The 22,734-nt window shown below is 43.5% G+C and overlaps 1 protein-coding gene across 1 annotated transcript in view; it reads right to left on the bottom strand.

Moving 5' to 3' along the window:
* The window catches only part of adam22 (ADAM metallopeptidase domain 22), a gene marked incomplete at both ends in the record, with an annotated part of 158,041 nt that extends 142,791 nt beyond the window's left edge, over window positions 1-15,250 (bottom strand). The window contains 3 exons of the mRNA XM_080739570.1: window positions 1,201-1,277; window positions 14,340-14,521; window positions 15,151-15,250. Of these exons, the coding sequence (XP_080595696.1) occupies window positions 1,201-1,277; window positions 14,340-14,521; window positions 15,151-15,250 (359 nt within the window). The remainder of the gene's footprint in view (window positions 1-1,200; window positions 1,278-14,339; window positions 14,522-15,150) is intronic.
* Window positions 15,251-22,734: the final 7,484 nt, after the last annotated feature.

The following is a 22,734-nucleotide window of genomic DNA, read 5'->3' as shown; positions in this document are numbered from 1 at the left end:
AACCAGACATTGGTTTGAGCCTGCAGAGAATGTCACTCTGTTGTGATGTATCCACCGGAGGCTGCCTGGAAACCTCTAAACAAACACAGTGCACACTACTAGGCAGCAGGTTGGCTTGTCTCTCGTGTAACTTCACAGCTTTTTCTTATTTTTTTACATTTTGATCCCACGATTTTTGTAATCCATTTTTTTCACCCAGTGCCAATTGCCTATGTAATCCTGGGCTCTGCTCTCCCTCTGCTGCGCCTGGACTGACCTCATGCTTCCTTCTATGCATGAGAAGTCCAAGTTGCTTCTTTTCACCTGACAGTGGGGATTTCCCCGGTTTGGAAGTAGCATGTAGAAGGAACAAGTTATTCCAACCAGTTCCATTCCCCTCCATCAGAAGCCCCGGCTGGCCAGGGGGAGGCATTATAGAGACCAGGATTACTGTATGTTTTTGTGAGGGTATCTACCCTAGGAGACACGGGGAGAACATGCAAACTCCACACAGAATGGCCTTTTCACCAACCTCAGTGCAACTTCACAGCTTAAAGCTAACTTTAGTTTCAGACATGGGTAAATAAAGCTTAGCGTTAGTTTATGCAGGACACGCGAGTCTCGCCCGCCTCAGCTGTAATCAGCCGTCAGTCAGTTCCTTCCCCAATCCTCACTCACAGATCTGCTAATCATTACGTCACACTGTCTAATCCAATCAGAGCTCTCGCTCAGTAAGGGAGGCTCCTTTAAATGACGGCTTGCATTCACTATTGCTCTGCTCTAGTGATGGGCAATCCCGTTCATTTCAGTGATCGGATCATTTCGTTCACGTTCATGGTAATGATCCGTTCAAAAGATTCGTTCAAATGATTCGTTCATAGTGCGATCGTCCCGTGAAAAACACAATCGCGGGAGCGTTTTTATTACGTTAAGAGTACAGCCCGCCCTCGCGTCCTGTCTGCCGGCCGGGGCTTTTAGGGGGAGGGGCGGGGTGTGAACCAAATCCCATTTCAGGGATTTGAACGAATCGTTCACGAGTCATGCTAATGATTCGAATCTTATGAACGAATCACTCATGAACGACACATCACTACTCTGCTCGTCTTTGATCTGAAGCTTGGGATCTGCTGCTGCGTGAGTGATTGTTTCCTGACTGAACTCAGGTACAGTGCTGTGAAACAGAGGTACAGAACACAGTAATAAAGATGTAGCAGTACTCACTGATTGAGCTCCACGTCCAGAATGAACTTCCTGTCAAAGGCATGGACCTGGAAGCTGGCCTGAGCCACGTGATTCACCTGGAGAGAGGAGAGACGATCTATGGTCAGCATGTTATATGAAATATTATACATTATACAGTATACATACATACAGTGGTTTAAAGGCCACTTTTAACCAAACAGATTCGTGGCCGAATCGGCGGCGGAAGGCGGCGGAAAGCGTCTGTTGCCGAACGGGAGCTCATCGGTAGGTTTTCGGCAGCGGGTCGGGAACGTTATCGACGGAAAACTGGAAGACTGGACTTGCTCAGTTTTGTAGAGTCGCCCCTGGACGTCGGTGAATTGTAGCGAGTTGTAATGGACCATTAGTTTGCTACTGCTGCAGCAAAACCAAGCCTAAATAAGCCAGATACATTTTCCCATTGCATATTTTAACTAAATAGCATATTCACAATCTCAACTCTCAATTTCCTATACTAATCAACTCCAAGGCAACGCTAGTAATAGTGATGTCGTGACAGTGTGTTGATTTGGTGTGAGGAGAAGTAAACACCGGACAGGAAGAATCTCCGCTTCTGCTCCTCGGTTGCCAGATTCTGTGAGTTAAACAAGCGACCAGGTCTATGACAACAAAGCCTAAAGGAGCGTCCAGTTTCACCTATTGAGCTCTATTACATTAGCTATTTTCTAAAAGAATGTTGAAAGCAAGGCCAAATAAGCAACTACAATTCGGAAACATGCCCAAACAAAAGTAACCCACAACTAGCAACATTATAGGAAAACAGGATCAAAGTCGCTTGTAACGAGCCGATATGGCAACACAGTGCGCATGCGCAAAACTGTACAGTAATTACAGTCGGCATACAGTCGGCTGGAAAATTCAATGTGCTTAGTTTTTTGTAGTTCTTTGCAGTTCTTTGCAGTCTGTGAACAGTTTGAACACATCAATCCACTTTAGCCCTATTTTATTCATAGGCTAAAGGCTCTTTTCCACCGGCAGCGATAACGATGACGATAACGATTTAAAAAAGTGGGTTTTCAATTGAAGTGGATCGGCAGCATCCACCCAACACCGATAAAGACAACGATAGCCGACAACTACATCGTTAGGATCAACAACGATGTGGTTAAGATCACAGTGATATGGAACTGGGTCTCTGACAAACAGCTCGCGATGCGCTCTGCGCGAGCGGCTGTTAATTGGTGCCTCTTCACATTGATGTCCGATAACTTTATCGGACATCAATGTGAAGGCATAATTATCGCTGTGATATTTTATGGCTAGACACACAGACACAGAGACAGAAAGACAGACCCAAAGTCGAGTACATCTTTGTGTCCAGCTCTTGGGAGAGGGGAACTTCCCTAACGTTGGTCGCCTGCTGTTTTAGGATAGATTTTTGTAAGGGTTTTATTGATTAGCGTTAAGGCACTTCGGGGCCTGGGCCCTGATTACATTTAGGAGTTATTGAGCCCCTATGAGACTCTGTGAGGCCCTGCTGTTGGTCCCGAGATCCTGAGTTGTGAGCTCGTACCTGCTATTTTCATATAGCCTGGGACTAAAGTGGTTCATGTACGCTTTATAATATAAAAATGTCTATCTTCAAAGTAAATAGTAACTCAGGTTTTCAAATAGTGGGTGTGAAAATGGAGTGAAAGTACAATATTTGCCTCCGAGATGTAGTGGAATACTGATAATTGGAAATACCTCAAAATTGTACTTAGGTACAGTACTTGAGTAAATGTTACTTTGCACCACAGCCTTGTCTTTGCTTTGCTGCCAGGACTCCTTCACTCTGGAAACAACATAGCAGACTGATACATTACTCCTTTAAACTCCTAACATGTACTTTTATAGAAATAGCTCCCCCCATAATAAATAAATACATTAAAATACAAGTGAAATTTTATTGTTTGATTCCCAGTTTTGTTTCTCACTGCAATTATATGTTGTATAATACGTTATGACGTTTGTATTCTGTGGCTGAGCTCGTTGTATTTTTTTCATTAGACATGTAGACACATCGTAGATGCAGACAGACAGACAGACACAGACAGACAGACAGACAGACAGACAGACAGACAGACAGACAGACAGACAGACAGACAGACAGACAGACAGACAGACACACAGACATGGAAGGATGTCTGCTTATACCCGGCTAATGGGTGAAAGTGCATTACTTGCACACTCACACGCAAACACGCGCAAACGCATGTGCACAGTCGATGAACCAGCATCCCTCTCTGATGGATTGAAGTGTGTGTGCGAGAGAGAGAGTGAGAGAGAGGGTAAGAGAGAGGGTAAGAGAGAGAGAGAGAGAGAGAGAGAGAGAGAGAGAGAGAGAGAGAGAGAGAGAGTGAGTGAGTGAGTGAGTGATTGATTAGGCTGGGGGAGGGGGTTTGGGCACATATGGCCTGGTATGGGTGTTGTCCCCCCCCCCCTCTCCCAAGAGGGAGACGGAACGTCCCTATATGATTGTTCTTGAGGGGATGCCACGCAGCTAGCTACCCTGTACCTTCCCCCAGACACCGCACCACACCCAGAGGAGAGGAGAGGAGAGGAGAGGAGAGGAGAGGAGAGGAGAGGAGAGGAGAGGAGAGGAGAGGAGAGGTAATTTATCTCTTGAGAATGAACCTATGTGACACTCCAGATTCTTCTGGGGATTGAGAACATTGCATCCCCTTTTCACTTCATAATCTACAAACTAGAACATGTCTGCTTTTGAAATGTGATTTCACCGAGACGAATTGGTATTCCTTTTAACAATTTTGCTGCCAAAAAAATACCCCTTTGTACCCCTTCTCTGCCATGCCCGTAGAACCCGGAGATTTAATAAGCTTTAATAAAAAAAAAATGTTTTTATCGAAGCGGAACTAAAATAGGCCGGAACTAATGCTCCGTGATCGGTTTCTACACGGACACATTATTGAGCGGACCACTTATCATTGAGCCCGTGAACCGGAAGCTGATGGTCCGTAGTCTATTTTGGCCCGTTAGCTTTCTGTATAACCTCCGCGGCTTACAGATGGAGAACGGATTGATCAATTGAAAAAATGTCAACGGATTTGAGAAGCTGATGGAATACGCGAACACACGATGCATAGCAGTGTCCGATCACGCACGATGGGAACTGGATGAGCGCCCACGTTAACAGGTAGGAGAAGCCGGCAGTGAAAGACATAGAGAAATCTCCGGGCTCTACGGCCGTAAACTACGAATGAGTTAAGAGGACCAAATCCAGCTGAGTCAGGATTCAAGCTTCAATTCAAGATTCAAGATTTGCATACATCTTATATACAGTAGTACAAGAGAACATTGTTACATCTTATATACTGTAGTACAAGAGAACATTGTTACATCTTATATACTGTAGTACAAGAGAACATTGTTACATCTTATATACTGTAGTACAAGAGAACATTGTTACATCTTATATACTGTAGTACAAGAGAACATTGTTACATCTTATATACAGTAGTACAAGAGAACATTGTTACATCTTATATACTGTAGTACAAGAGAACATTGTTACATCTTATATACTGTAGTACAAGAGTACATTGTTACATCTTATATACTGTAGTACAAGAGAACATTGTTACGTCTTATATACAGTAGTACAAGAGAACATTGTTACATCTTATATACTGTAGTACAAGAGAACATTGTTACATCTTATATACTGTAGTACAAGAGAACATTGTTACATCTTATATACTGTAGTACAATAGTACATTGTTACATCTTATATACTGTAGTACAAGAGAACATTGTTACATCTTATATACAGTAGTACAAGAGAACATTGTTACATCTTATATACAGTAGTACAAGAGAACATTGTTACATCTTATATACTGTAGTACAAGAGTACAATTATGCTGTTTTGGTTCATGAACATTATAGCGACGGCAATAAACAATAGCAACAAAATGTTATATATAGAATACCAACAATAGTAAGACAAATAGCATGGTACTGTGTACATTAGTGATTAGTCATACCGTTCCTCCTTCTAAATAGTGTGTGCACTGCGCAGCATGTGTATAAATATACATGTATATGTACTGTCTGTATCCGTGTGCAGTCTTGATAGGCAAAGTGACTAATATAGAGGTACAGTTGTGTGTGCGTGTGTGTGTGTGTGTGTGTGTGTGTGTGTGTGTGTGTGTGTGTGTGTGTGTGTGTGTGTGTGTGTGTGTGTGTGTGTGTGTGTGTGCGTGCGTGCGCACATGTGCATGCACATGTATGCACATGCACATGCACATGCACATGCACATGCACATGCACATGCACTTTATGCTCCTGTTTAAGTGTCGTCAAGCTTCATCCAGAGATGACCTTAGACCAGCAGGTCCCCGATGACAACTCACTCTTTTGTATGTGTGCATGTGCGCGCGTGCAATTGCATACGCGTGTGTGCATGTGTGTGTCGAGGCTCTCTCACAGGGTGATGGTCCCAGGCAGTGCAGTGCAGTGTGTGTGCGTTGGCCCATTTCAGAGGTAAATCTAATCAGACGGAGGGAGGCGGTATACGGGTGCCACTGGGAGCAGTTAACCTATTTAGACCGGGTATACGCGTCATTACGTATTATTACTTTAACCACCATTTCAAGCTTTAGCTATTGAAAAATAGCAGATATACAAGCTCACAGCGCGGCACCGAGTGCCGCGCTGCGAGCTTGTAGATCTGCTATTTTTGAAAAAAATCCTGGAAATTTGTCTTTTGAATTTGAAAAAAGAATTTGAAAAAAGTCTTTGAATATCTTTACAAATGTTCGCTTTTAATATATATTCAAAGATTTGCAACAACAACAAAAAAACATGATTTTTCAATAGCTAAAGCATGAAATAATTCATCCTTTGTTAGCCTGCTGGTTGGTCCCTGACTGTCCCGCCCTGGTTCAGCCTTTTTTATGGTGAATTGGCTAAAACATAATTTTTGGAGAAATAAAAACTTTTAAAAACATGCTGAGTCACTATACTACCACTGAGCAGCTCCATGTTATTGAAACCAAGTTTGAAATGAGAATTGAACACAGGACAACAAAATTAAGCAACTGAATTACAATGGTAGTGGATGGAGTGTCCCACCGAGTGTCCCACCAAGACACAGCAACCAATGGGTGTGACTGTGAAGAGGGCCGGAACAACGGGCGGGACATGACAAAGGGCGAATTCCGGGTCTTGATGAGTTAATTGGGTTTCCGGGGAGCCACGCTCCTTCTCTCTCTGCTCTGAAACTACAGGACTCTCTCTGGCTCCCATTGATTCCTTGCAGCAACAACACGGCACCGCAGCAGCGCTACACCCAGGCTGAGTGCTTAGCATTCCACCACCGCAAGACAACACGGCAACACGCTGACACACGCACGCACGCACGCACGCACGCACGCACGCACGCACACACGCACACACGCACACACACACACACACACACACACACACACACACACACAGAGACAGGAAGACAGACGGACAGACTTAGGGGCAGACTTACGGACGGACGGACGGACGGACGGAAAGACAGTCGTGCGTAAACACAGAGATACACATATCACACACACACGGACACAAACATTCAGACATACAGTATCTGTCTTTCCTTTTGACACAAAAGCATTGGACCCACAGCGGCTTATAGTCCCTTTCCAATTCAACAAACGGCAGACAGACAAAAAGGCAGACAGACAGACACACAGACGGTTACAAACACAGACAGACAGACACAGACAGACGGATGCAGGCAACACCAATAAACACACGCAGGTTAATTTGAACTTCGGCGAATGACAAAACCTCACCCTGAGGATATGTCATTATCCCGTGCGACACTGCCGCCGCTGTACGCCGTTTGAATCACGATTAGCCTCCCAACCTTTTTCAGACTCTCTGACTGTGGTGGGTCAACCTAACTCATACTCCCATGTACCACCACAGTAAAATACTACCATTGTTGCGGATGGCCATGACATCACTTACTCACTTATTCTGTTCCTTAACTGTGCTGTGACTAACCATTATTGTCTCTACTCAATCAGGCTGGCACAGTGGCACACCCAGGCTGACACACCTGCAGCAGATCCCAATCGCTGCCTTCCCAATCACCAGCCTGCTATAAAAGCCAGCCAGCTCAGTTGATCTTCTCCAGACACAGACCCAGCAACAACTCCCACAGTGAAGCTCTCTTAGTTTTGTTTCAGTAACTTTAATTTAGTTGTTATTTTACTTTGGCCTGGAGATGGCCGGTAACCCTGTTTTCGTTTAGCCTTTAGTTTTGTAATCTGGTTTTGTTAGGCAGGGAGGGGGGCCAGCTTCTACGTCCCTATAGGGGGTGGCCTGCGCCCCCCTCCATTCTTTTGAGTTTAGCTGGCATCTCCAGGTCCCTTTTGGTTTGGTAAAGTACCCTGAATTTAAGTTGCCTTTAAGAGCTGTTTTGGTTAATGTTTAAAATGTGAGAAATGGTTTAATAAAAATCAGTTAAAACTTATCATACTGTGGGAAAAGGTTAAATAAAAACTGTTAAAACTTTCTATTTTCTGGTGTCCTTCCTTTATGTTGAAGTCTCCATTTTGAGCCATTGTTTAATTTTCATAAATTGTTAGGAGATAGCAACAACCATGTACTGCCACAGTAAACCTAATTCATACTCCCATGTACTACCCAATTAACCCAAAACCTCCACCGGCTGTCAGTCTGTCAGTCAGTCGAGCGTCACACGTCACACTTTTGCCTTTCTCATATCTCCGCCACCGTTGCCCCGATCCATGCCAAACTTTGCTCACACACTCCTTGGCTGCCAAACCACTATCTCCACCCTTCATTTCTCATATGCCCCTCTTCTAGCGCCACCATGAGGCCGATTCTTGCAAAACACATTTTTGGACACTGCTCCTACAAATTCTGCCCTAAAATCATGCAGATCGGTTCAAAGTATGTCTACAGTCATGTCATCAACATGGATCTAGCGCCACCATCAGGCCGATCTTTTTAAACACATTTTTGGACACTGCTCCTACAGATGTTGCCCTAAAATCAGGCAAAGCGGCCGGTACTACCCAGTATGTCTAGAGTCATGTCATCAACATGGATCTGTCACATTTAGCGCCACCTTCAGGCCGATTGTTTTAAACACATTTTTGGACACTGCTCCTACAGATTTTGCCCTAAAATCACGCAAAGCGGTACTACACAGTATGTCTAGAGTGATGTCATCATGGATCTGTCACATTTAGCGCCACCATCAGGCCGATTTTTACATGCGACGTGGCGGTGGGTATCTCCCGATTTAGGGAGTCTTACTGGTTCATACTGGTTCAGTAAACCTAACTCATACTCCCATGTACGACCACAGTAAACCTAACTCATACTCCCATGTACCACCACTGTGACGCCGCCGTCATACTTGGGGCAGCTTCGTTCAGAGCGGTTCGTTTTGTGCCTGAGTGAAGTCTAAAAATACTTTATTTCATGTGTGTCACACACATACTAAAAGCAGCCCCCCACCCAAAAAAAAACAGGATCAGAGACTGTGAAGAGGAAACGTGGCCAGTGGCTATAGGTCACCCCCCCCCCCCCCCCCCCCCCCCGCGCCCCCTCTTGAGACGCAACAGCTTCAAAACACATCCAGCACACATCTAGTCCACCAGATTTAGCATGCAGCCCGGTCTATGAAAACAAGCCCAAAAGGAGCGACTATAGGCCATGTTTACTTTTTTGCTGTATTTCGGCAGCCCCCCCGACAGTATTTCAGGGCCGTTACTTCCAATACTCCGGTCGTTCTTTCTTTTTGGCCAGTGCATTTGGTTGTTGATTATTTTTCTTTTTATTTATTTTATTTTTACAATTATTCGGGAAATGGAATGACAATAAACCAACTGGACTGGACTGGACTGGACTAACCATTTTAAAATATAATGGTAAGCGGTCAGAGGGAAGCAAATCCCGGGCTCAGAGAATTGGACCACTCTGCCTCGCAGAGTCTCAGTATAATTAAATCAACTTTTATCAAGCAAACATAGTTACAGATCCTTCTTTAAAAACAAGATGGCGACAGCATACATTCCCTATATTGTGACTAACTATCCCTAACCCTACCTACCCCTAAAACCTAAACTCTATGCAACACGTTGTGAGCTTGTAGATCTGCTATTTCCACTTCTTTTTGAAAGTGTTTGTAACTATAGGCTATTAACATTTTTCAACATGTAAACGATTATGACGATTATGCAAAAATAATCGCGATTACCTCAAATAATTGCGATTAGACGATTATGTAATAACTGTGACAGCCCTAGGCATGATGATTGAATACAGGTTAGTAAAACCAGAAGAGAGTGGCGTGTTGAACATAAACAGCCATGCTGCTGATTCCAGCAGAAAGTGGGACAGTGAATCAACATTCTGCCTGCATCCTGTACAAAAACACAACACGCATTGCCATGGGAACAGCTCCTGAAAGACCGTGTCATGGTACCCCAGTCTCTCTTCAGAGCCATGATGATGTACTGTGTTATGAATGATCAAAGTATGAGAGGACGTGATGCATGTTATTATTGTTGTTGTGTGTTATGATATTGGCTGTCACAATTAATCGCAATTATTTTGCATAATCGTCATAATTGTTTCCATGTTGAGAAATGTTAATAGAGTTTCAAACACTTTAAAAAAGTAGTGGAAATAGCAGATCTACAAGCTCACAACGCGTCGCATTGTGAGCTTGTAGATCGGCTACACTATCAATGTTCTTTTTTAAGTATAAAGTTGTCAAATATGTCGGTAATTTATTTGTATATTTAGGTTATGTGTCATATCTGCCATGTGCAACTTCAAAGCCTACAAGCCAAACAGAAATGTAATTGTCAACGACAAAAACACAATTAAATTGTTAATTGCAGTTATTTGAGTGACAATTAATCGTCGTGTAAAATGTCATAATCGTGACAGCCCTAGTCATGACATGCCTATATCCACTGTAGGCCTGTAGAGCACAGGTTCCCAAACAGTTGTCTCCTACATTTCGTTTTTTAATTATTATTCAAAATATTTATCAAAAAAACATTCCCAAAAAGCTATTTTTTTCATGAATTAAAAACAAAATGCAATGATTTCTTTCAGTAATTGTATGAAGAAATCAAAGAAAAAACAAAGAAATTCCATAAATTAGAAGACAAATGTTAGTAGTGAAAATAGTACAAGTTCGCGACGCGGCGTGAAGCTTACACTTGTATGTTTTTCAAACATTGTAAAGCACAAATACAATTGATAATTGCGACCGTAGGTCGCATTTACTACCAAAACCTCCACCGGCTGTCCGTCTGTCTGTCAGTCACACGTCACACGTCACACTTTTGCCCTGCTCATATCTCCACAACCGTTGTCCCCATCCATGCCACATTTTGCACACACACTCCTTACCTGCCAAACTACAACCTCCAAGGACCCCCGGAGCTCCAGGGACCCCCAGGTCCCTGGGGGACCCCCAGGTTAGGTGTAAAAAATGACCAAATGTGCAAAAATGACCAAATGACCACCCCAACGGGGCTGCTCACAGGGAATTCCTGGGGACCACCCACTCCTGGTGCTCCAGAACGGATGCAAAAGTGGTGACGCCCCCAGTGGAGGACCCCCTCCACTGCAGCTCACATAAAATGCCGTAACTCGGGCTAGGAGCGTCCGGGAGAGCCGGGGCCGGTACCTATTTCTAGCACCACCATGAGGCCGATTCTTGCAAAACACATTTTTGGACACTGCTCCTACAATTTTTGCCCTAAAATCACGCAAATCGGTACACAGTATGTTTACACTCATTTCATCAACTTGGATCTGTCCCATATTGCGCCACCTTCAGGCCGATTTTTAAAACACATTTTTGGCCACTGCTCCTACAGTTTTTGCCCTAAAATCACGCAAATCGCTACACAGTATGTCTACACTCATCCCATCAACATGAATCTGTTCCATATAGCGCCACCTTCAGGCCGATTTTTAAAAACACATTTTTGGACACTGCTCCTACAGTTTTTGCCCTAAAATCACGCAAATCGCTACACAGTATGTCTACACTCATGTCATCAACATGGATCAGGAAGATTTTGGAAAAACAAATTTTTGCCCTATCCCGATTAGGGAGTCTTACTGGTAATGATAATTTGAAATGAAATATACAAGTTATTTTTCAGGCTCTCGCATTGGAGCAGGTTAATGAATACAGTAAGTTAGTAACCTAAGTGTACAGTTATTTTTTTTAATGCATTTTCTGTATAAGCGTGAAGGACAGGGAGACTCCTATTACACAAACACTCAATAGCAATTATTACTGTCTGAATATAGAGCAAAAACTCATATTTTGACAACGGAAAATCACTGTACGCTAAACCCTATATTTAGCCTGTTGTACCGGGGTCCCCAAGCAGGGCTCTCTACCATGCTAGCCCATACTTTGAATGAAGATGTCACCAGACAATGACATACAGTATCAGTAGGCTGGTTATCAACTCCATTCCCACATGCACAATGTATTCTAGCTCTGAAGCTTCAGTTCTAGCCTATGTGGTTCCCAAACCTTTCAGTTCAACACACAAAAGAGAGATTAGGTGTGGGCCCGGGACCCAAACTAGTGACACAACACAACGCGTCGCTTTGCGCCACACTGTGAGCTTGTATTTTCACTACTTCATAATAATAATTATTATTATTTTATTTATGGAATTTCTTAGATTAGTTTGTTTGTCTGTTTTAAAACATATACAACTTTTTTTTATTACAAAAATAAATCTTTTGAAATATGTATTATGTTTTAAATGTAGGGGGGAAACAACATTTTTACTCGAGTCGTGAACCAATGGCCTAGTGTGACATCTCGCTTGTTGGGGGAAGAAACATACTAATGTGGGCCTACCAGCTATGAACACGTCAATTTGTGTCAGCAAGCAACGCATGTACTACAGAGTTGCTTGAGATCTGCTATTTTTGGAGAGAGAAAAATATACAGAATATATAGCCTATTTTATATTATGTATTTAAAATAAACTGTATATATTTCGTAGGATTTCCTTTTTCCTCTCCTTTCCAATTGGTCCCCCTGGCGCCCCCTGGGGGTGCCCCTAGGCACGCCTAGATCTGTGGCCCTGCTTTGAAAAACAGTGAGTTAATTAGGCTAAACCAGGGTCTAATTAGGACACTACAGGTAAAATACATGGAACCACTTAATGTGAGCGGAGTCCCTCTGTCTTCTCTCTGTGTCCTGTTATTGTGAGGAAAGCTTTCGCAGAAAATAGCTGATTGACAAGCTCACAACGCAGGCTATTTTTCAGCAAAAGCTTTCGCCACAATACGGATGCTTTGGTTTAAAGCAGTGGTTCTCAACCTGTGGGTCGGGAGCCGCAGGGGGGTCCCCAAATTATTTTGGGGGTTCCCCAGATGATTAATGTAATGTGCAACATTATTTTCTCACTCAACAGTAAACAAACCAACATAAACGTTTGAGTGTATAGAGGGTATATGCACATTTCTAAAGTGATCATTTTAAGGACTTTTTAATACCAAATTAATTAAAAAATTAAACATTGGCTAAATTGTCAAATATTAGAGGTAGAAAATGAAATTGTGAAAATAGCCGATCGGCTATTTTCACAATAGAACCATGTTATACAAAATGTAATGCCTCAACTCTTATGCCTCATTCACATTCAGAAAAGCCAAGCTAATGGTTTGCTTGGTAATTCAATGTATTCTCTATGCAAACCAGCTTTTAAAATTTCCAAGCTGGAAAAAAAGCTTGGAAATTTTTAAAGCTGGTTTGCATAGAGAATACATTGAATTACCAAGCAAACCATTAGCTTGGCTTCTCTCAGTGTGAATGCAGCATTAGTGTTCGTAGGGTGGGAAGTCCCCAGTTAAAATATGATTACTTTGCGGGTCGCGGCCTGAAAAGGTTGAGAACCAATGGTTTAAAATGGTTAACTGGCTGGATAGACTACAGATAGAAACATCTGCATGTCCAGAACCACTGATCCACCACCTCTGACCCACATGTATTCTGGACCTAAAAATCACACCATTGTGAACTGAGCGGTGCAGGCTACTCAACAGCACAGCTGGGTGGCCAAAGCTGGTGTTCCCATAATCAAATGGACATACGGACATTCAGTACAGGCCATACAAATACAAATATACACACTGGGTCAAATGTTAGCGCAGCAGGCCTGGTTCGGTTCTGTCTAATCATGACACATGATCAGAACCATAAACACCACATGCTCACAGCATGGGTGAAGGTAACCGCATGCCCTCCAAAGCCTAAATGACTAAAATCTATAAAATGACACAGATGCTTCGCCGGTTTAAATGGGTTTTGAACTGTTTTCATTTTCTATTTTAGTTATAATAGTGTGCAATCGAAAATGACACTTATATAGAAGTGATAATAAAAATAAATACAAAACACTAGCATTACCTAAACTCATAAAAGATGAAAAGACAAATTAATAGCTTGAGTTCGGTCATAAAAAGAAAGCAAATACAAGATTACCTGGTAAAAAAGACGATTGTTTTCTTAAATATGTCTCCATATGCTGTCGTGTCTATGGGGGTCTATAGCAAAACATAACCTGTGTCTGTGTGTGATCATTATGAAATGAATATGAGATTGTGATCATAATTGTGCGTAAATATTGGGGGGGGGAGGGGGGGGTGAATCAACAAAAACGTAAACAAGATCGATTCCTCACAGCAGGGGAGGGGGGTTGGGTGGAACTGCCTCTCCTCTCCTCTCTAATAGGCTTGAGATATTATTTTTCTTCACACCACACATAAAATAAAAAATGAAAAAACCCTCAGTCTTCATTTAACTCCAAACGTCCAAAGGCAACCAAACAGACGCGAGTTATATGGGTTTTATGGTGCAAGCAAGGCAGCCTTGTGTGTTTTTAGTGTGCAGCTATATTTTTTTACAGTGTATATTACTGTTTGTTGCCTTGCAGCTTTTTTCTTACAGTACAGACCTATAGGCCTAGGCCTAAGTATTTTTCTTCACATTGCAAAAAAATAATAACAATATTTATCCCCCAACATCCACTCAAAGCACAGTCGTTAATTGGCCATGCAGCAGGCAGGCAGCAGCCCTAGTTAGTTACCTCCTGTGAGTCGGCGGCGTCGGCGGCTTTAATCCGTGTGCTGAGCGCGTCATGTGTGACCTGCCGCTGCTGGCCGCGACCGCCGCTGAACAGCAGACGGAGCGGCACCGTGCTGTCCTCCTGATGCACGCCGGAGTACCTGCTCCCACCGCGGACACTGCTGTGGAGCGAGGCGTCTCCTCCTAGTAGGAGACACACACAGAGAGAGCAGAACAATGTAAACCTATGTTTTCTCGTGCCAATAGCCTAAAAGCCGTTTGAATTGAATTGAGAACGAGAGAGACAGAGAGAGAGAGAGAGAGAGAGAGAAGCGGACGGTTTTTATCATGATAGGCTCATTATCAAAGCCTCTCCCATCATCAACACCGGCCGTAAACACACGCTACGACAGAGGCATCAATTGGGTATGGCAAGTTATGGCAGCTGCCATACCAAATAAACAAGTGAAATGCACTTCTTAAAATAGATTCATCATGCCTGTTGCTGAGGTATGGCAACATGACTGGTGTCTTGCATGCGCGCGAAGGCGCCCATGCAAGATAGTCATGTTGCCATACCTTAGCATTTGCTGAACTGACGCCACTGCGCTACGATACACCGGATGGCATCAAATAGCCCTTTTTTGTGATTTGTGTTCCTCCCTTACCCATACATTTAGGCTGCCTACCATGTAACATGAAACAATAATCATTTCATATATTAATGTAGCTGTGATCGGCGATCGTTGCTATCACGGCCGGATCATCATCATCACACGGATGATCATATCATCGCTATAATTTGATATAGGCTAACATATTCTTTGCTTTACCTTTCCGTAGGTCGGGATTGGCCGGCTGGCCGACCCGCATCAATCCATAGATGGCCAGGAGGTAGGTCCACCATCTCCTCCGGCACACCATCAGCACCATTATTATTATCACTAGGATGTATGATTCCTCCTGTGTGGATGTCTGGATGCTGTGAGGAGCGGAGCAAAACAATGCGGTATTCCAATGGCCTAGCAGCGGGGGGTCCTTCTCTCTCCTCCTCGCTCGCTCTCTTTCAGCTTCTAGGTCCCTCTCTCCCTCATCTCTCTTTATGTCTAGCTCTCTTTCTCCCTCCTCCCCTTCTCTTGCTGCGTGTGTGTGTGCCTGCGTGCGTGCGTGTGTGTGTGTGCGTGCGTGCGTGCGTGCGTCCCTCCCTCCCTCTCTTTTTCTCCGTCTGTTATGGAGCAGGGATTGGATTGGAAGATGACGCGGAGACGGGAGCTGATGCTCGCAATACGTTGTTAGCGCAGTCTGTCAGTGTCTCTCTCTCTCTCTCGTTCCGGTGAGGGGAGAGGATGGGAGGGGAGAGGATGGGCACAATATATCTACCGTATCTATATGCATATAGATAGCATATAATCGTGGGGAACTGGGGATCACTATACCAGCATAGTAGGATTTATTTCAGTTGTATGTGTTGTATAATACTACACATAATCACATATAAATAAATGCTTCATTTTTAAATAACAATAGGCCTACTTTACGGTTATTTAACAATATGTTATATGTTATTGTGTATACAGAACTCTCTCTCTCTGTGTGTGTGTGTGTGTGTGTGTGTGTGTGTGTGTGTGTGTGTGTGTGTGTGTGTTTGTAAGCACACAGAAATAGACCTATATGTCTGCCAAAAAATATTACTGCTGAAACATGCTGTTGAAACTGTATTCAAACTCAGCATCTTAATATCCCAGTGACATGGTCTGTCAGACAGTTCTTAAAAAAAAGGAAAACTGTCGGGATTAAATATTGTGTGATTGATATGCAGTCACCATGCTGTCAGCACACATATCATTCATTCAGTCATTCATAACGCTTCTCTAATAAGCATTTAACTTCATCATTGGTTTCAGTGTGTGACTGACTGTTCTTTCCGACCCCTCATTAAATTCACCATCAGCAAAGACATCATGTCATGTAGGCCTACTGTACTCAGAGTTTACACTAGCCTCGTACCCGCCCTCTTCCGGAAACCATTTCATGGAATCCTCCTGGATAACGGAAGTTGGTCGTTTACTAGGCTAAGTTTACACTGCAGATTACCTGAAAACAGTCCTGGGTTGATGTGAATTCAAAGTGGCATCATGATATTTCTGGAGCAAATATGTCAATAATCAATGTCACGCCACTGTCTTGTTTTCACTGCAGGATGCTGCATGTAGTGCCTTCCGTGTGACCAACAAGGAATATGATCTGTTCTCTCTTGTTGCAGCCACACACAAAGTCAAGTGAAGTCACACATGTGTTATATTTCCTACATAACATGCTGTCGCACAACTGCTGGCATATGATAGGCTGCATTGAAAATGATCACCCCAAAATGAAATAATACATTCATAACAGAGCTTCTTAAAAGGCATGCAGCAGAAATAAGTAGGTGTGCTGATTTCCTTTCTTTCTTTTTTTAAAAGCCTAAAATCACACCAAGTCTTTGCACCGGCTGGAGGCGTCGAGGACAAAGAAGGTGATAACCTTGCATAGCAATCAATGCAAGGTTGCCATATCTTCCCATAGAGGTTGAACAATGACTTTGAGCCATACCTTCCCTAGGGGTTATATGGTTAAATGGTTACACCTATCAGCACAAGGTAAACTGCCACAGCATAGAGCGCCTCATTCAGTCAAACATGGAGGAAAACTGAGCCGTCAAATGGCTCTGTTCAGCTACTGAGACCCACTGGTGTCGCAGAGTGTTTGCAGTGAGCCAACATGCACACCAGCACATGCAGACTCTGTTTAACCAGAATGGATCACCAGTAAGACTCCCTAATCGGGAGATAAGCGACCGCCACGTCGCATACACACATGTTGATGACATGACTTTAGGGGTAGGCCTACTATGTACCGCTTTGCATGATCTTAGGCCAAAATCTGTAGGAGCAGTGTCCAAAAATGTGTTTTGCAAAAATCGGCCTGATAGTGGCGCTAGAAGAGGGCCATGTGAGAAATCAGGGGCGGAGGTGATTTGTCACCCAAGGAGTGTGTGTGCAAAGTTTGGCATCGATGGGGCCATTAGTGGTGGAGATAAGAGTAGGTCCAAAAGTGTGCGTGACGTGACAGACGGACAGACAGCTGGTGGAGCTTTTGATAGTAACTTGGTCGCAATGACCTTCATTGTCATGAAGGAAGTAAGGTGGAGGCTCAATTTCTTGCCAATATGGCTGCTAAGAGTCTTATCAGGCTCTATGAGACCCAGACTGAATAGAAAAAAATTGTGCTATTTTATTATGAACATTAGTGAGGACCTATTATATGAAGACAGGTTGAAAAGTGGTGAACTACTCCTTTAACCCTCTAAGGCCCACGGTTGTAATATTACAACGTTTGTATTTTATCCAAAAAAAGGTTTAAATTATTTTATTTTAGCTCCCCCTACCACCTAAACACCACCATTGGATTCTATTGTTTAGTATTACAATGCCATTGGCCACAATATTTGCATATAAATACCCCCCACAGGGGCTGACATTCACACCCGCCACACCCGCTGAAATTCCAGAGTTTTGACGAACAACATCTCACTTTTTCATGGAAGCTATACCTCACAAAAACATAAGTAAAATGCCTGTACTATTTTTTTTGGTGATCATTAGAATGTCTAGAACATGTACATATGTTATTATTGTGAAAAATATCCCCCATATGTAAATTAGAGCATGATTTATGATTTTTGATTTATGGCTATAAAATCTTACAAAAACATTTTTTTGAAAAAAACATTACATTTTCCTCTTAATAGGACTCCTACAACACCATCTGATTTTTTTCAATTTTTTATTTCAAGTATTTCTTAATGCGGGCCTTAGAGGGTTAAGCATAAGAGAGTACCGTGATTGAAGGTCAAGGCCGTCGCGCTAATGTTCTCTAAATGCAGGGGAACAAAGAATGAAGGAGCCATCACGCTAATGTTTCCACCCCCTCCTGTTATAAGGAGAGCAATTCTACCCATACTGAATAGGACTGCAAATTCAATTTCATCTTTATGATTTTACAGTTGTGGGGGAGTAGGTCAGCCCCTTGTGTTAAGTGTTAGTCTTCTACAAATATAAGCATATTTGAATAACAAATAACTAGCCACGTTCAGAGAAAATGGTTTTACTTGTTACTTTATTTTCTGATGTATGCAATAGCAAATTGTAGGATGCACTGCAAAATCCTGAGTGTAAGTGATGCATTTTTCAAAAAGTCAAAAAGGCTAAGCTTTATATTCTGATAGTGATCATTTGTGTTGTGTTCAGTAACAGGGGTTTCTCATCTCTCTTTAGTAAATGTTATGTAAGCAAAGATGGCTGCCCTGTATGAAAGATGGGGTTGTATGGGGTGGAACATGCAAAATCGCGATTGAAATCATGTTTACTAGATTTAATGGGGTCCAAAAATAATTTAAAATAAATAAAAATAAATATTTTATTTATTTTTATTTTTTTTCAAACTCGTCATACTCGTCATAAGCAGAGTGGACACATAAATATAACTCGTCAAACTAGTCATAAGCAGTGCATGAGTTAATACCCATACTCTCTGAATCTTTGCGGGCAAATGTCAATCTGGGGTTCTTTGACACTAAAAAGCTTGAGAACCACTGCCCTAAAGTTTTTGCATAGGTTCTGGCAATGCTATTTTTGTGTTATTTTAATCTCCATGTTTCCAACACCGTTAGCCCCTACATTGAATTAGAATTAGATGTCAACAGACACGTCTGTAGGCAGAGATATCCTATCATATGGATGCGTGAGACTAAATATATCGTCCAAGAGCATCTCAGAGGAGGTGATCAGATACTCGATGTGTGGAGGGAAGGAGAGCTCGTTTACAAGCATATTGCTGTGTGTAATTGAGCTCGATCACGTTACACAGCAATCATCTAAGGACATAGGGTTAAGGCAGGGGTTCCCAAACTTCTTTGTCTCAGGGCACCCCATGAATATTTTTTTTAATCCGAGGCACCCCTACATTATAATTTTCACTCCCAGCACCTTATATTTATAGCATATCATCGTTGTAGGGGGGAAACCTTGTATGTCCAAAACCGTTCGTTTTGTATTTATCATCTATAAAATGCACAAAAACTAGAGGCGTTGTGTGCTTGTAGATCGGCCGTTTTCACTAGTTTTGTGCGACAGAGGTGTCTGCCTGACAGTAAGGATATTTTGATTATGTTGCAAGGAAAACGTTGAGATAATAGCCATTTTGGTTAGAACTGACTGAAAATAACTGTGTACTTCAAGTTTAAAATGATGCTAAATATTTTTTCAAGTGTCCAAATACATTCCAAATATTATCAAATGATCTCGCGGCACCCACATTGAAAACCCCTGGGTTAAGGTATCTTCGCTGATCACAGTACTTGCACACTCTGCTGGCACAAAAGTAGGCCATATATATATATATATATGGCCACGAGTGCACAAAGCGCAACTTGACGCCTCGACAGAGTGCAGTCTAGTTTGTTCTACAACAGTGGCGTTGACCTTTGGGTAAGTAGAACATGACCTGTACTTGCCCGGGCGAGTGCCTCTGAGACCTTAGTGTCAACACCTAATATTCATATATTTAAACTGTTAAAGCATCTGTCTTTTTAGATTTTTGAGTTGGCTTTTCAAAAATAGCAGATATAAAAGCTCACAGCAAACCACATCTGCAATTTATGAACATTTTTGAAAAGTCTTATAAGCTACTGAATTAGAAGGGTAGCGAAAACATTTTTAACTCAGGAGGTCCAATCCCTGGCACAAAATAGATTTGAGATGGGTGGTCCGCAGCTAAATACAGTGCGTATCATTTCCGAGGGTCCTTAGACATGAAAAGGTTTGAGAACCACTGAGGTAGACGTGTGGTCACACTGGGGTGATAAACGCTTCATTTGAAAGCTTTCAGATGGCTCGGTACATCAAACCAACCATTATATTGGATCTTTATATATTCATTCTACACAATCTATACTTTTTAAAGATTTTTAATATCACATTTTAAATAATGTCTTTGGAAGAAAAATGTAAAAAGTTAAAAAAAAAAAAAAAAAAAAGGGCGGTCCAACCCAGCCGTTGAAATAAACCCACAGAGATCCCTGCCATGCTTCTAATCCCGTTATTGTCCATAGGACAAAAAGGTGTACAGTCTTTTACAGTTCTGCTAGGATTTTGACATTGACTGAATAGTTTGCAGTGTATTTCTTAATTCTTAACTCTTGCTTACGATGGCGTCAAATGGACGAAAAATGGCAGATCTATACAATCTTACAGATCGGCTATTCGGTGCAAGACATCGTATTCTTTCAACGTAATCCCGAGACAACAAAGTCAGTGACATTCCCGGCCACATTTCGCCCCCTCACAGCACCATTCCTGAGTGGGATTCCATCCTATAGACCAACTTTGGTCTCAAATCCATCCACATCCCTCCCTAGTCCTCAAAGCCCAGGAACTCCAGGTCTGTGTCCTCCTCGCTAGACTGGAAGAGATGCCACAGCGTCAGTATGGACTCTGGGATGTCGAGGCTGCCTTCAGGACTGGTCCTCGTTCGCATGCGGTCGTCGATCGTCCACTGGGTACACTCCATTTCCTGACTTTTGCGCTTGAAAAGCCGGACTTTTCTCTGTATCTTCCGTACCGGAGTGTGGCTCTGCGAGGGACACTGTCCTCCCGCCTCGCGTTGTGACGAGCCGGCCGCGTCGCCCGCTAAAACAGTGACACGAGGACTCTCCATTTTACGTCTTTTGCGTTTGAAATGCCGGACTTTCCTCCGCACTTTCCGTGCCGGAGTGCGGCTCTGCAAGGGACACTCTGCGGCCACCTCGCGGTGTGACGCGCCGGCCAAGTCTCCCGCTAAAACCTGTCCGTCCGGGATGCCGTCCCGAACGGGAACCCTGTCAGGTGGTGTGTTGTCCGTGTGATCGCCCGGATTCGATCCCGGCTCACCCGAAGACGTATTAGTTCTGTGACATCGGGAGTCAGACACGGGGGCCCCCGGAAGGACGGCAGAGTCGGCGGTCAATCGCTCGCCTTCAGAGTGTGCTGTTTCAGGCCGGGGAGTTCTTGGAGCGAGGGCGCTCGGCGCATGGAACCGACGGGGCCTTTTGCGAGGGGCGAGCCCGTGTTTGAGGTACAGTGTGTTGGAGGCGTTGTCAGGGTTGTTGGGGTCAGCGTCAGTGTGGCTGACTGAGACAGAGTTGAGCTTTACAGTGGAGAATTCCACCTCTGAAGGCTTGGAGAGTTCAGCTGCTGTGGGCTTTACTGTGGAGAGTTCAGCTTCTGTGGGCTTTACTGTGGAGGGTTCAGCCTCTGCGGGCTTTACTGTGGAGAGTTCAGCTTCTGTGGGCTTTACTGTGGAGGGTTCAGCCTCTGTGGGCTTTACTGTGGAGAGTTCAGCCTCTGTGGGCTTTACTGTGGAGAGTTCAGCCTCTGTGGGCTTTACTGTGGAGAGTTCAGCCTCTGTGGGCTTTACTGTGGAGGGTTCAGCCTCTGTGGGCTTTACTGTGGAGAGTTCAGCTTCTGTGGGCTTTACTGTGGAGAGTTCAGCCTCTGTGGGCTTTACTGTGGAGGGTTCAGCCTCTGTGGGCTTTACTGTGGAGGGTTCAGCCTCTGTGGGCTTTACTGTGGAGGGTTCAGCCTCTGTGGGCTTTACTGTGGAGGGTTCAGCCTCTGTGGGCTTTACTGTGGAGGGTTCAGCCTCTGTGGGCTTTACTGTGGAGAGTTCAGCTTCTGTGGGCTTTACTGTGGAGAGTTCAGCTTCTGTGGGCTTTACTGTGGAGAGTTCAGCCTCTGTGGGCTTTACTGTGGAGAGTTCAGCCTCTGTGGGCTTTACTGTGGAGAGTTCAGCCTCTGTGGGCCGGAGGCAGCTCTGAGCCTCTTTACTGTCTGCTGGATCATGTTGGCTCTCAGGTTCAGGAACCTGGAGAAGGGCCGGTACGCCGTCCTTGGACCTGACGGGAACACAACACATGGAGAGAGAATTTAGGGGGCTGACCGACCGGGATTCAAGCACAGAGATGACCTCCGTCTTTACCAACGATCGGGGGCTTGATCGTACCGGAGATGGATGTTCTGTGGCTACTTGAAATGGTGAGAAAAATGGTAAAATTGCTGGCAGAATGGGCTTTTAAAATGTATTTACTCAGGCAAGGTTCAAGGTTGTAGTTTATTGTTAGGTCTTTTGTACAGGTACATAAGAGTAAAACCTATTTTTGAGTAGTTTAGTAAACAGTACGCTTATGGTCCATTTGGTTCCATTCATACATTCTTGGATTTAAACGAAACGTGAGATTTAACTGTGAACCAACTAAAGGTTGAGCCTGTCAAAACATGTGATGCTCCACAGCCAAATGATCATCGACCAATCTGAGTTCCCAGAGGTTCTTTTTTTTCGCC

The sequence above is a fragment of the Nannobrachium achirus genome, assembly GCF_963921795.1.
Source record: "Nannobrachium achirus genome assembly, chromosome: 2".
In the NCBI taxonomy this organism is placed as follows: domain Eukaryota; kingdom Metazoa; phylum Chordata; class Actinopteri; order Myctophiformes; family Myctophidae; genus Nannobrachium; species Nannobrachium achirus.
This window is presented reverse-complemented; position numbering and strand designations above follow the sequence as displayed.